General features: G+C 42.3%; 1 protein-coding gene across 4 annotated transcripts in view; it reads left to right on the forward strand.

The window, feature by feature from the left end:
* Positions 1-290: 290 nt before the first annotated feature.
* LOC117667504 (uroplakin-3b-like) overlaps positions 291-13,138 on the forward strand; it is a 36,121-nt gene continuing 23,273 nt past the window's right edge. For 3 of the 4 annotated variants that reach the window (XM_087883424.1, XM_087883422.1, XM_034420909.3), the window contains exons 1-5: positions 336-529; positions 3,963-4,112; positions 7,173-7,395; positions 10,310-10,389; positions 11,943-12,072. In XM_087883424.1, the coding sequence (XP_087739550.1) occupies positions 457-529; positions 3,963-4,112; positions 7,173-7,395; positions 10,310-10,389; positions 11,943-12,072 (656 nt within the window). In that variant the 5' untranslated portion in view covers positions 336-456. Of the gene's footprint in view, positions 530-3,962; positions 4,113-7,172; positions 7,396-10,309; positions 10,390-11,942; positions 12,073-13,138 lie in introns of all 4 variants that reach the window. The other variant, XR_015731620.1, reaches the window with a different exon arrangement.

A 13,138-nucleotide genomic window follows, 5' to 3' on the forward strand; every position in this document is an offset into this window, starting at 1 on the left:
CTTAATGCCAGGCCAACCTGTGGAACATGCTGCATCTTGAGAAACACATCCATTGCCACAGTAAATACCTGCCCTTTCAATTCAAGATCTCCAAGACAAAGAGCATACATCTTCATTCTTTTCCTGAAATAAATCACCTCTAAGTGGCATCCAGAGAATGCCAGTCCAGGTGAGACATTTTACAACTCCCCTCCCTATTGACTTCTTTGTTCAAGTTGATTCGCTTGCTTGCTCACATTCAGTTTACCTCTCCCTCTTGAAAACTAGCCATACCTGTTTGCTGCCATCCTCCCTTGCCCCTTTTTATTGAGAAGAATACACAGTTGTCCCGAAGATGGATGAGATGTGTGGGCGAGGCCTAATAAGGCAGGACCACAAGTGGGGTGGTGAGGAGAGGGAAAAAAGCGTCTCTACTCAACTCTTCCACAGATACTTTTGCAGGACAGGAAAGGAGACATGATGATGGAAGCGCTGGCAGTCTCCATGGTACTTTTGATCGGGATAACAATCAATGCCACCCGTGCAGGAGGTAAGAGGGTTGTTGCTTGGCTGTTGTTTCAGTGGATTCCATGGGAAATTAATGAAATCCTCGTTTGGAATTGAAGGTATAAAAGATAAGGTGCGACATCTTTCATCAAACATCCTCAAGCTAAACGGGCATTCCTCAGCCAAATTGCAAATTCTTTAGGGTAGGTGGGAAAAGGATGTTGGCTCTGTGTCAATATATTGCGTGAAACCTGGCGGAAGATGGAGGGAAGAGAGAAATGTTCCCACAACATGCTAATTTTGTGGGAACAAAATTTATAATTTGTTCCCACAAATTATTATAAGAAATTATAAGAAAATAAATAAATTATAATTTATTTCTTGCTAAAAATGTTTTGGTAAACCAGTCAGTGTGGTGGATATATGGTTCAATGTATTATGCCGATCCAGAAAATTAATTAAATCAGCAATCATATTGTGTGAACACGGCCTTTGGATTGCAATTTCTACCTTTTGCTAATTATGACTTATTCTTTTAATGGGCAGATTATTAACAAAGCCCTAGATTTTCACCGTTCACCGGGAAAATATTAATCAACATGTAAGTGATTTGGTGGAAAGAGAATGAACAATGATTTGTATAGAGACCTTTCCTAAAATAAGGTAAAAAATCAGGACCTAATTATGAAGAGGTCCCTCCATTCTCCATTTTCTATTTTTAAAGAAGAAAAAAAATTGGCATTTTTTCAATGGCATTTTTACACTTTTGAGAAAATTTTAAATTAACAAATAGCATAAACTGTCACAGGCAACAACCTGGTTCAGCAGATCTTGACATGAGACACATGAAAGCAAAGTGGAAAAGCTACTTGAAAGCTGATCAATGGAAAATGTTCCCACTTCTTTAATAATTAAGACAATGAAGGATCTTTGTAATACATTTAGTAATCATAAATCTAACTGATGTCCTAGGATCCCAAGATTTATATGGACAATTTCCTGATTAATGTCCTCTTTAATTTTGTTGGTAATATGCTCATTCAAACATCTAAAAGGACAAAGAGTTTCTCTTTTAAAATTAAGATTTCTTTCCAGATAAACTTTGTTCCTATTCTATTTTTGTGAGAGAGAACTAAAGTTCTGGTTTGTGATATAATAAACAAGGGTGTATAACCTTCATTTATTACAGGGTGTTCAAATTAGTGTTGACTTTGGGTGATTGCCTAGACAAATCCCTGCAGTTTTCTTAAGGCTGCAGTGGTGGAATTCAAATAATGTAACAACCGGTTCTGTGCCCTAATGATTTCTTCCAACAACCAGTTCACCAAACTGCTCAGAAGATTAACAACCGGTTCTCCCGAAGTGGTGCGAACTGGCTGAATCCCACCACTGGCTATGGTTCAATATTCTAAGACCATCTCCAAGTGTTCATAGTCTTGACTGCTATGCTTGACCGGTGGCACAGTGCTAAGAATGCAGGCTACTTCGGCTGATTGCCAGCTGACTGCAACTTGGTAGTTCAGATTTCATCAGGCTCAAGGTTGACTCAGACTTCCATCCTTCCGAGGTCGGTAAAATGAGGATCCAGATTGTTGGGGGCCATATGCTGACTCTGTAAACTGCTTAGACAGGGTTGTAAAGTATAGAAGTCTAAGTGCTGTTGCTATTGCTATCCCAGCCACCATTCTCATGGATGGTTGGCTGCTGATTCTTCACATTCTGAGCTTCCCTCATGTGCATCTAACTCAGCACAAGTTTACCTGCAACCTTAGTTTATAGTCAGCCTCGACCCCCCCTTTAAATGCACACACAAAAGGCACCTGGCTAAGTGCAGTGAGTTTTGACAGATTTCTAAACTAGGAGTTTCTGGAGCAAGTCAAGTTTATTTTCAGAATCACATTGTGCCATCGTGTCCAGGGAAATACGCTGTAAAAGAAAACCTTATCACGAGTTCGAGAAGTTTGATTGAACTCGCGAGAAGGTTTTCTTTTACAGTGTGTTTCCCTGGACACAACGGTGAGGAAAGCGACGGAGCTTGAAAGGTAAGACCTGCGTCCCGCTTCTCGCCTGCCCCACCTGCCACCCCCAAATTGCATCCCTAAAGGGGGTGGGTGGCTAAGCAAGGGGTAGGAGCCAGGGGTGAGTTCTACTTACCTTTACTACCAGTTCACAACGGTTGCTTTCTAGCGAATCTAAATCGCACGGCACAGCTGTTCCCCCCCCCTCGCTGTTCTACTTACCTTGTGAAGCCTTTTTTCCCCATGCAAAGTGTGTGTTTGGTGTACAGTGTGCATGGGTGCACAGCATGCTTTTGGCGCCCACCACGAATGCGTGGGCAGCGAACCGGTGGCAATCCGCAGAGGATTTCACCACTGCTGAAGACCGATCATGTCACCCCTAACGCTTCTGTTTGTTAGGCTAAACATATCGTACCTAGTTCATTGTATGAACCTTTATCATCTTTGTTGCTCTTCTTTACAATCCAGGATTTTTATTTTTACTTCTTGGATTTTTTTAAAATTTTACTTCTTGTTTTATAGCAAGATGAGTTAATTTAACAAAGTTAATAAATAAAAATATTTTTTTTATTATTTTACTTATCATCAATATTGTAGCAACAATAAGAATAGCACGTGGGAAATACTTTCTGTTTTGGTTAAAAAAAAAAAGTCTTTCAACAGCGGAGAAACAGCTTTCTTGGATGCAAAAATTTGAGGCCTCACAAATATTTCAAATAGTTTGGACTTGAGCTTCAAGCAGCCCACAACATAACTACTGTACTCTAGTTTCCAAACTGAAGAGTTCTTTCTCTGCACAGCTCAGATTTTAATCACATCACCCTTCCCTTACTCCTTAGCTATTTTAATACAGTTTTGATAAACAAGAGGTGTTACGAGAATCGTTTAATTTTTTTTTGTCTCTGATGATTAATCCATTGCGGAACGCACTATATTAGGGGTGTCAAACTCAAGGCCCGGGGGCCGGATTCGGCCCATGGGGTGCTTAGATCTGGCCCGCGGGGCTGCCCCAGAAACAGCAAAGGACCAGCCCATGGTGCCTCTGCCAGTGAAAACAGAGCTCAGGAGGACTGTGCATGGTCGTCCCAGGCTCCATTTTCAGCCACGACGGCCTCCTGCTGCCCTCTGCCAGTGAAAATGGAGCTGGGGGGGTGCGTGTGGCCCCCTCGAGCTCTGTTTTCACTGGCAGAGGGTGGCAGGAGGCCGTCATGACTGAAAACAGAGCTCAGGAGCTGTTTTCACTGGCAGAGTGCTCGGGCCACCACAGACGCCCCCGACATGAGTGACGTCAATCTGGCCACGCCCATCCTTGCCACGCCCACCCCAGCCCCCGAGGTCAAACACAACCCTGATGTGGCCCTCAATGAAATCGAGTTTGACACCCCTGCACTGTATGGAGAAGCTGTGGGCACTGAATGGAGAGAAAAACTCACTTTGTTTTCTTCTTTTTTTTTTCAGACCTGGTTGACTATACCCCTCATCTCACTTCTGAGGAAATGGAAGGGAAGATCACTGCTTCCACTTTTGCCCTACAGCAACCACGTTGTGTTTTCAACAAGGTTGTCGATCCCGCTGATGTTATCTGGCTGGTTGTGGCTCTTAGTGAAGGTGTGTTATGGTTCTAAGCAATGCACTACTAATATTTTCTAAAAGAGAGGGAATAACAAACCTCAAGTGGCCCCTTCTAGAGAAACAGATCTACATCACAGTTGCAATTACTATATTGATTGATTGATTGATTATTTATTTATTTATTTATTGATCGATTGATTACTGAAAAAATACTAACCCCATTTAAACTGTGTAAAAACCAGGTGATGTGGTCAGTAACCTTACTATGCAAATTAAATTCCTGTGCAGTGCTTTTTGAGTCGTATGAGCTGTGGTGGCGCAGTGGTTAGAGTGCAGTACTGCAGGCTACTTCTGCTGCCTGCTGGCTGCCTGCAATTTGGCAGTTCAAATCTCAGCAGGCTCAAGGTTGACTCAGCCTTCCATCCTTCAGAGGTGGGTAAAATGAGGACCCAAAATTGTTGGAGGCAATATGCTGACTCTGTAAACTGCTTAGAGAAGGCTGTAAAGCACTGTAAAGTGGTATATAAGTCTAAGTGCTATTTTTGCATAGAACAGCCCTCTTTTCTATTTAAAAAAACCAGCCCTCTTTTTAAAGATTATTCTTGGTTCAAAGATAATGTATGGTTACAGTCTCTACTGTATGATCCAGTTTAGCTCCAAGATAGAACACTCCATTAGATAAAGCTTTGGAAGTGCCATTATCACTTCAGGTGGGACTGGATGAGGAATTACAATCCCCAGTTTCCAACAGTGTGAATTAAAATTCACCAGCTAATCAAAGATTTTCAGAAAGGGGATTAGAGGAGGGTGGGAATTAAAAGAGGTATTAAGCCTTCATTAAGATCAACAGTTTTATCTTATTTTTTATTCCGAGACAACCCTCCAAACAGGACTTGGACATTTCAGAGTTGTACTTTCCAGTGACATTGCAACAACAGAACCCATCTCCCAGAGGTGAAATCTACTTACCTTCCCTACCGGTTCGGAAGTGGTCCTGCTGCCCGCGCATACAAACCCTCTGTGCATGCGCAAACCCTTTTGCACATGCGCAGAGGGTAGAAAACAGGTTACTTCCTGGTTTTAACCAGGAACGGCGACCAGGCAGGTGGGTGGAGCCTCATGCCGCCGTCGCTACCGATTCTCCGAATTACCCGCTGCCATCGCTACTGGTTTGGCTGAACCGGTCCGAACCGGTAACATTTCACTCCTGCCATCTCCTCATCCCCAACTTTTTCACTCTGGCAATGTGCATAGACGTGTTCCCAAATGAACTTAACAACTGCAGCGTATGAAAGGAAAACAGCTGGGCTGGACCTCAATTGAATGTTAAGGGAATTTATGTTATGGCAAGAAATGATTGCATGCCATATGTGCAGAAATGACCTCTACTAGGTTGTAATGGTCCAGGATTCCTGCACTGACAATGGATTGCAAAAGGGATTAAATTGATTATAATGGTAGTAATAATAAAGTCCTGGCTTTTTTCCAGATACAGTAGGTTAGTTTCCATCCAGCACATTTTCGGTTTATCTTTTTTTTAAAAAAATAATATTTATTAAATTTCCAAAGATTAAAATACACAGTACAAAAAGAAACGTAATACACAAAAAAAGCAAGAAAAACGCACACACACACACACACACACAAACCAAAAAATATAAACAACCAAAAACAAACATATCAAAATTTCAATACTAATAACAACTTTTCTGCATTGGTATCTCTAGCCTATTTAACCTCTTTACACAAATTCTACTTCTAAATATCTGTATCTTAAACTTACATCTTTATCTAAATTATCTTGACTTCTATTTACAGTTCGATCCCATAACAAAAACAGTTTTATGTTTACTCTCCAACCAGGAATACCATTTATTCCATATTAAATAGTACTTGGTGTCCTCCCTCTCCTTCATTTCCATAGATAATCTGTCCATCTCTGCACATTTGTATATTTTTTTTATTATGATTTGATCTGGTATCTGATCGTTTCCAATTTTGTGCTATCACAATTCTACTTGCTGTTAGTATGTGTAATATGATATATTGTATACTTTTCTGCATTTTCCCTTCCAGAATACCCAGAAGAAACAATTCTGGCTTTCTTTCTATCTTCTGCCCTGTTATTTCATCCAGCCATTTTTTATTTATTTATTTATTTATTTTATTTTATTATATTTCTATACCGCCCTTCTCCTGCGGGACTCAGGGCGGTGTACAGCCAGGATAAAACATAGCATATAAAATTTAAAAACATTTAAAAAAACAATTAAATAATTTTGGCCCGAATTTAAAACAACCCAATTTAAACCGAAATTTTTTAATCTTGTCCCAAAATTTCCTAATCTTAGGACAAGTTCACCACATGTGGTAGAATGTCCCTTGTTTGTGTCCATATCTCCAACAATTCGGAGACCTATTCGAGAACATCCTGGCCAATCTCGCTGGTGGCAAATGCCATTGGTAGAACATTCTCAGTTTATTTTTATGATCAGAACAGAGCAAGTATTTAGGCTGCTCAGATTAGACACCAACAAAATAATATAGGTTGGTGTCAGTGGTGGGTTGCCCCCGGTTCGGACCGGTTCACAAGAACCGGTAGTAAAACTGGCGGGAGGCCCTGCCCACTGCCCCGTATGTCGTCATCAGCTATCTGCGCATGCGCAGAAGTAAGGCGCATGAGCGAGCGATCCCGTTGCGAACCGGTAGTAAAGGTAAGTAGAACCCACGTCTGGTTGGTGTTAATCATAAATATCAGCAAACATCAAAACAGTTAACTGGCAAAGCTGGACAAAAGGCAGGCAAAAGCACAGAATGTGAGAAAGAGGAACAACATGCAGTGATTTGTATTGTCTATACATCTAACTACAGGTAGTCCTCAACTTACGACCGGTCACTTAGCAACTGTTTGAAGGACCAATCCTTTATTATTTGTTAACTTAATTTTGTTGTACATTAACGAATGTCACTTGCTTTGTGAGATGAATGGTATTTAAATTTGATGACGATTTGGTGGATAAGGCATGATGGATCCATCACTCACAACTTCAGCTTTATTGGAATGGAGAAATAACCATTTGCTCTTTGTCCCTCTAGCTGTGAAGAGTTTCAAAAATCCCAAAACGCCTGGGGATCTGCCTTACCAATCTTTTGCCAAGAATTATTTTTACATGACTTTGAACACCACGGTATCAAACTACCCCTGTCCAGAAAAAAGCGATGATATTGCCATCCTGCGTGTGGGAAGTGAAACCGAGTGTGTTGTGGATCTTTGGCGGCCAGATTGTAATGGTCCCCTCCCAGGCCCCGGACCGTACAGGTGAGAAAAGAATATTAAAAGTTTCCCTGAAGTTCTTCATAACTTATTTCTTCATTGTCTAAATTAATATCAAAATAATATATATCCATTATACAGAATTGACATCTTTGAACTGTGGTGCTGGCGTAAATTGTAGCATATATTGTTTGTTATTGTTTTTAATCATGGGGCCAAATTTATATATATCTTTTTAATTGTGTTTTAATGTTTGTAGTTTATACTTTTACTTGGCTGTTCACAGCCCTGAGTCCTTAGGGAGAAGGGCGGTATACAAATTTAAAAATAAAAATAAAATAAAATGAATAATATATCATGGTCACCCAGAGTAACTAACAGAGAGGTGTCAAATCGTATAAAACCAGACACATCACTGGAAGTTAAAAGTCATAAGACTACGTCTGATTTACTTTCACTATGTTATGTGTGTGAATTCTTTGGAGAAGGCAATGGTGCGAGGAATGGTAGACAAGGAAGAGGAAAACAAAGAACACACTGGCTTGATAACATCAAATTTGATGCAAAGTCGAACAACAATTTTGTTCTTGAATTTTCCAGTGTTTTGTAACAATAGATCAAAAATTTATTCTTCTAAGAAAAAAGCTCAATCAATTATTTAGGTTGCAATAGCTTGTCTTAGGAAATATGGGCGTAAATCACTAACAGGATTCCTTGTCAAAGGGTTATTTCTCTAAGAATCTTGGACCACAAAAAATGACTAATTGGATGTTGACACTTAAGGTAATTGTGCTACATTTCCTGTTCATTTCTTGTTACAAGCCACCTATTTGGCAAGGAAGGGTTTAGTAGCCACATTCTAAGCCAACATGGGCGCTGGGTGATTGGAAGAAGGGAATCCAATAGAAGATTCTGGTGGCGCAGTGGTTAGAATGCAGTACTGCAGGCTACTTCAGCTGACTGCTAGCTGCAGTTCAGCAATTCAAATCTCACCGGCTCAGGGTTGACTCAGCCTTCCATCCTTCAGAGGTGGGTAAAATAAGGGCCCAGATTGTTGGGGGCAATAGGCTGACTCTGTAAGGCTGTAAAAAGCACTAAGTATATAAGTCTAAGTGCTATTGCTAGTGCTATTGCTATTTTAAAACTGTGATTTGCCTATTTTAGAATTTACACTACAATTTTCAGGTACTTCCTTTATTGATCTGGGACAATCAATCATCAGTCTATCAATCATGTGTTCTCCATCTCAGAATGAAGGGACAAGGGTCAGTTTTGATGCTCATGTTCAAAGGAGGGTCCAAAAACCAGAATAAAAGGAAGGTGTAGGTCTCATCTGGCCCAGGAACCACTGGTTCTCCATGCCTATACCAAGCCTGCCATACCACACCAAATTATGAATCAGTTTCACACACAAAAGTATATCATTTTTCTTTCTCCCCCTCCCTGTTGTTCAGGGAGAAGGTTTACATGTAGAACCTTAACTCCCTGTGGAGGTTTTCTACTGTTGTTGTGGCCCGCCAGTCGCCAGCAGAGCTGGCAGGAGATTTGGACAGTGAGAAGATTGGGGAGGAACATGGGGCAATCCTGGAGTCTGGGGAAGGCTCTGATGAGGGCTCTGCGTCAGAGGCAGAGAGGGGGCCAGGGCCATATGCCAGCTATCAGCTGCCTTCGGAGTCAGACATCAATGAGGCAGACGAACAGCTGGAGCCTGTTCCCAGTGTGTGCATGAGCAGAGTTGCCAGACAAAGGGAACAGCTAAAGAACAAGGGTCGACTTGGGAGTAAGGCCACAGATGGACAATGAATGGCCCCTCCCAGAGGGAATAAAAGAGGAGCGAAAGGAGAGTGGGCTTTTGCAGGAAACAATTCGTTCGATCGGTCGTTCTGTTGAAGAGTGTGAAGATCTGTCTGTGAATCTCAGAGACTTTGTGCCAAGTCTTTCCTTGCACAGCACTGCATTTGGAAAATATTTACATGGCAGCTTTCCAAGCTAGATAAGGTATGTGGTCATAAATTCACCTTTGAAAGATTGTTTGCCAGGCCTTTGCTGAAGGTGAATGAGAGGAATTCACTGTTTGTTTAATATAAGGGGTTTTGTCGGGACCAGTAATCTGCTTGGTGCTTTTTGGGAAAGCTTAGGTCAGAACAACTGTTTATTTATTTTTTTAAAAAAATTCTTTTCTATTCTAGGAGGGTGGTGGCCACAAAGCTCTGCTCTGTATGCCATGCACATTAAAAGCAGGCGGAGCTTTGAACTGATGACCATCTTGACTTTTTGGGACACTTTGCAGACACGCCTGCTCTAATCTCTGGTCACTTGCCTATTCTCCACCATGCTTGCCTTCTTTTTACAGCTGATGTTCTTGTTAATGACACTTGTTCTGAATTGCAGTTGTTTTTAATGAGGTTGTTTTATTTTTTGCCTTGTAACACTGGATGGTACTCCCCTCCATTATCCTTTTCTCACATCTGTATTTCAATCCTCTTTTTAATTATTAAATTAATAGTTAAAAAGCAAATAGAAATGCAACTTACATTACTAAATTAATGTTAGCCGCGGGGTAGACATTTGTTAATTAAATTAACAAGTAAGGCAGTGTGGTTATTGGGCACACAATTCCCCCAAGAATTCTGAAATTCGCATTTAAAAGGCAGCTAAGGTGGGAAGAGAATGGGGGTCCACATGTGACATAGCTATTTGGGGTTTTTTTTCCAAGACAAGAATCCCATCCATGTTAATGGTAGAAATTAGAATGGCCTTACCCAACCAATGTTGGTCACAAGCATCATACTACAAACCCCATACTTCCCAGCCTCACTGCGTGGTGAAGTCAAGGGCATGTGGGAAAAAAGATCAGGCAGGAACAGTTGCCATTTATTGGGGGGGGGGGTGGAAGCAATTACTGACAAATTTTGGAACACCTTCACTGTTACTGACACTCAGAGCCTTCTCTTTCTAGGGTCAGATTCCTGGCAATCAATTCAACAGGCGTCGTCGTAAAAGAATCAAAATGGTCTGATCCCATCACACTGATTCGAGGTAACTAGAAATGGGTATCACTAGCATCACCTGTCACCTATCCGGCCTGCTCAAATCCCATTCATTTTGGTCAGACAGTCACACTTAGCCTGGCTAGGTGGCTCAGTGGCTAAGACATTGAGCTTGTCGATCAGAAAGGTCAGCAGTTCGGTGGTTCAAATCCCTAGTATAGGTCTCCTGCATGAGCAGGGGGTTGGACTAGATGACCTCCAAGGTCCCTTCCAACTCTGTTACTGCTACGTGGACCTACCTCTGCAATACTTCATGTACACTAACCTGAAAATAAGCATTAACTTCAGCTGGGTTTCTTTCTGAAAAGGAGCGAAACCATTGTATACTGAGTCTGCCTTTCTCCTCTGAGAGGGTTAGTTTTAGTATTGTGATTTTTGCCACTATTAGTTATTTTCAACTCTCTGAAAACTCCCTGGTGTTGCTTCACAAGTGGGCAACCTTAGACATTGGAATTAGACATTAGGGTTAGTTTCACTGGGTGAAACCAGGCTTAATAGCAGTAACTGTGAGAGGGATCTTGAGCAGTGTGCGGCGGCAGCCAAAAAAGCCAATGCAATCCTAGATTGCATTAACAGAGGGATACAATTAAGATCAAGTGAGGTACTAATAACACGCTATAAAGCCCTAGTAAAACCACACCTAGAATACTGCATCCAGTTTTGGTCACCACACTATAAAAAAGATGTTGAGACTATAGAAAAAGTGCAGAGAAGAGCAACTAGGATGATTAGGGGCAGTAGTGGATTTCAATTTCATTTAACGGTTCACTCGTGGGCACGCACAATGCTTCTGTGCATGCGCAGAAGTTTCAGCACATGCACAGAGATGTCCGGCAGGGTGGGTGGAGCCTCCTGTCGCCGCCACTACCGGTTCGCCCAATCCAAGGTGAACCGGTAGCAACCCACCACTGATTAGGGGATTGGAGACTAAAACATATGAAGAACGGTTACAGGAACTGGGCATGGCTAGTCTAGTGAAGAGAAGGACCAGGGGAGACATGATAGCCGTCTTCCAAAACTTGAGCGGCTGCCACAGACTGAAGAAAGAAATATTTCAGGCAGGGGTGAAGTGCTCCCGGTTCGGACCGGATCGCCTGATCCGGTAGTGATGGCAGCAGGTGGTTCAGAGAACCAGTAGCAAAAATCCCTGCGCCCCCCCCACCATGCCCAGCTGGGATCGTCAGAGGCTTTTCGAAGCATTTTTTTCTGCAACCTCTTCTGCCGAAGAGGTGGTAAAAAAAATGCTTCGAAAAGCCTCTGACGATCCCAGCTGAGTTGCCTGATCGGCAGAGGCTTTTCAAAGCATTTTTTCTGCTGAAAAAATGCTTTGAAAAGTTAAAAAAAAAAGGTGGCCACGCCCACCCAGTCACATTACCACCCCCTCACCAAGCCACACCCACAGAACCAGTAGTAACAAATTTTGCGTTTCACCCCTGATTTCAGGTATTACAAAAACTATTCTATCCTGGAGAAAGGAAAATTCTTCTAAGATGGCACCTTGAAAGGATTACATGATAAAAATATAAATTTGTTTTTTACCAGGGAGAAATCCTGACAGAATTGTTGCCAAGCCCAGACGGCGGAGAACTGAGACAAACGTCATTATTACCATCCTCTCCATCCTCTCTGCCATTCTTGTGGCTGCTCTCATTGCCGCCTTCATCTATAAATAGTATGTTTCATATATCTATGAATATATGTACACACACACATCTATCTACCTATCTACCTACCTACCTACTACCGTGTTTCTTTCCAGACACAAAATAACAGGTCTTATTCTTGATGGATTTCTTTTTTAAATTTGATTTATATGCCGCCCTTCTCCGGAGACTCAGGGCGGCTTACAGTGCGTTAAGCAATAGTCTCCATACTTTTGTATATTTATACAAAGTCAGCTTATTGCCCCCACAAACTGGGTCCTCAATTTACCTACCTTAGAAAGGATGGAAGGCTGAGTCAACCTTGAGCCTGGCGAGATTCGATCTTATTTTAATTGCAGACAGCTGGTGTTAAATTACAGTGCTTCTGTCTGTTGAGCTATCCAGGCTCCCGGATGTCTTACCCACTTATCTTAGGACCACTGCAGCCATGCTTCCACGCCTGACACCTGTTGCTCCGCTGTGTGACTTCTGCGGCCGCTTGTGGCCGCTCGCAGCCAACACCGCAAAGCTTGTTGCACCAGTGCTGCCGCATGTGGCAGGAGGTTGCATGGCACATTGTGCCATTGAGCAGTGGCATTGGCATGATGAGCCTCATGGCATCCTGCCACAAACGGCAGTATCAGCGTTATGCACCACGTGGCATCCAGCCACGAGCGGCCGCAAGCAGCTGCAGAAGTCGCGCAGTGGCATGACAGGTGTCAGGGCATGGGAGGCCTAGCTGCAGCGGTCCTAATGTACGCGGGTGCAGGGCGCATGGGGCAGTTGTACCCCCCCACCCCCATAGTAGCTTGATTTTTACATCTGTTCCTTGCCCCATCTTGTACAACCAGATGGTGGGCAAGGCTTAAATAGGACTTATTTTGGGGGTAGGGCTTATATTAGGCACAGGCATGAAAATCAGGCTAGAGCTTGTTTTCGGGGTAGGTCATATTTTTAGGGAAACATGGTGTATCTCTGTATGCATATGTATTTTTCTTGACATTGTGAGAAAATCCACACATTTCACTAGAACACAGATTTGCTTGCTTTTAGGGATAAGAATCTAGCCATTGTGATTTATATACCATTATTTAC

This window comes from Pantherophis guttatus, chromosome 1, assembly GCF_059756535.1.
Source record: "Pantherophis guttatus breed Tessera chromosome 1, ASM5975653v1, whole genome shotgun sequence".
Lineage (NCBI taxonomy): Eukaryota > Metazoa > Chordata > Lepidosauria > Squamata > Colubridae > Pantherophis > Pantherophis guttatus.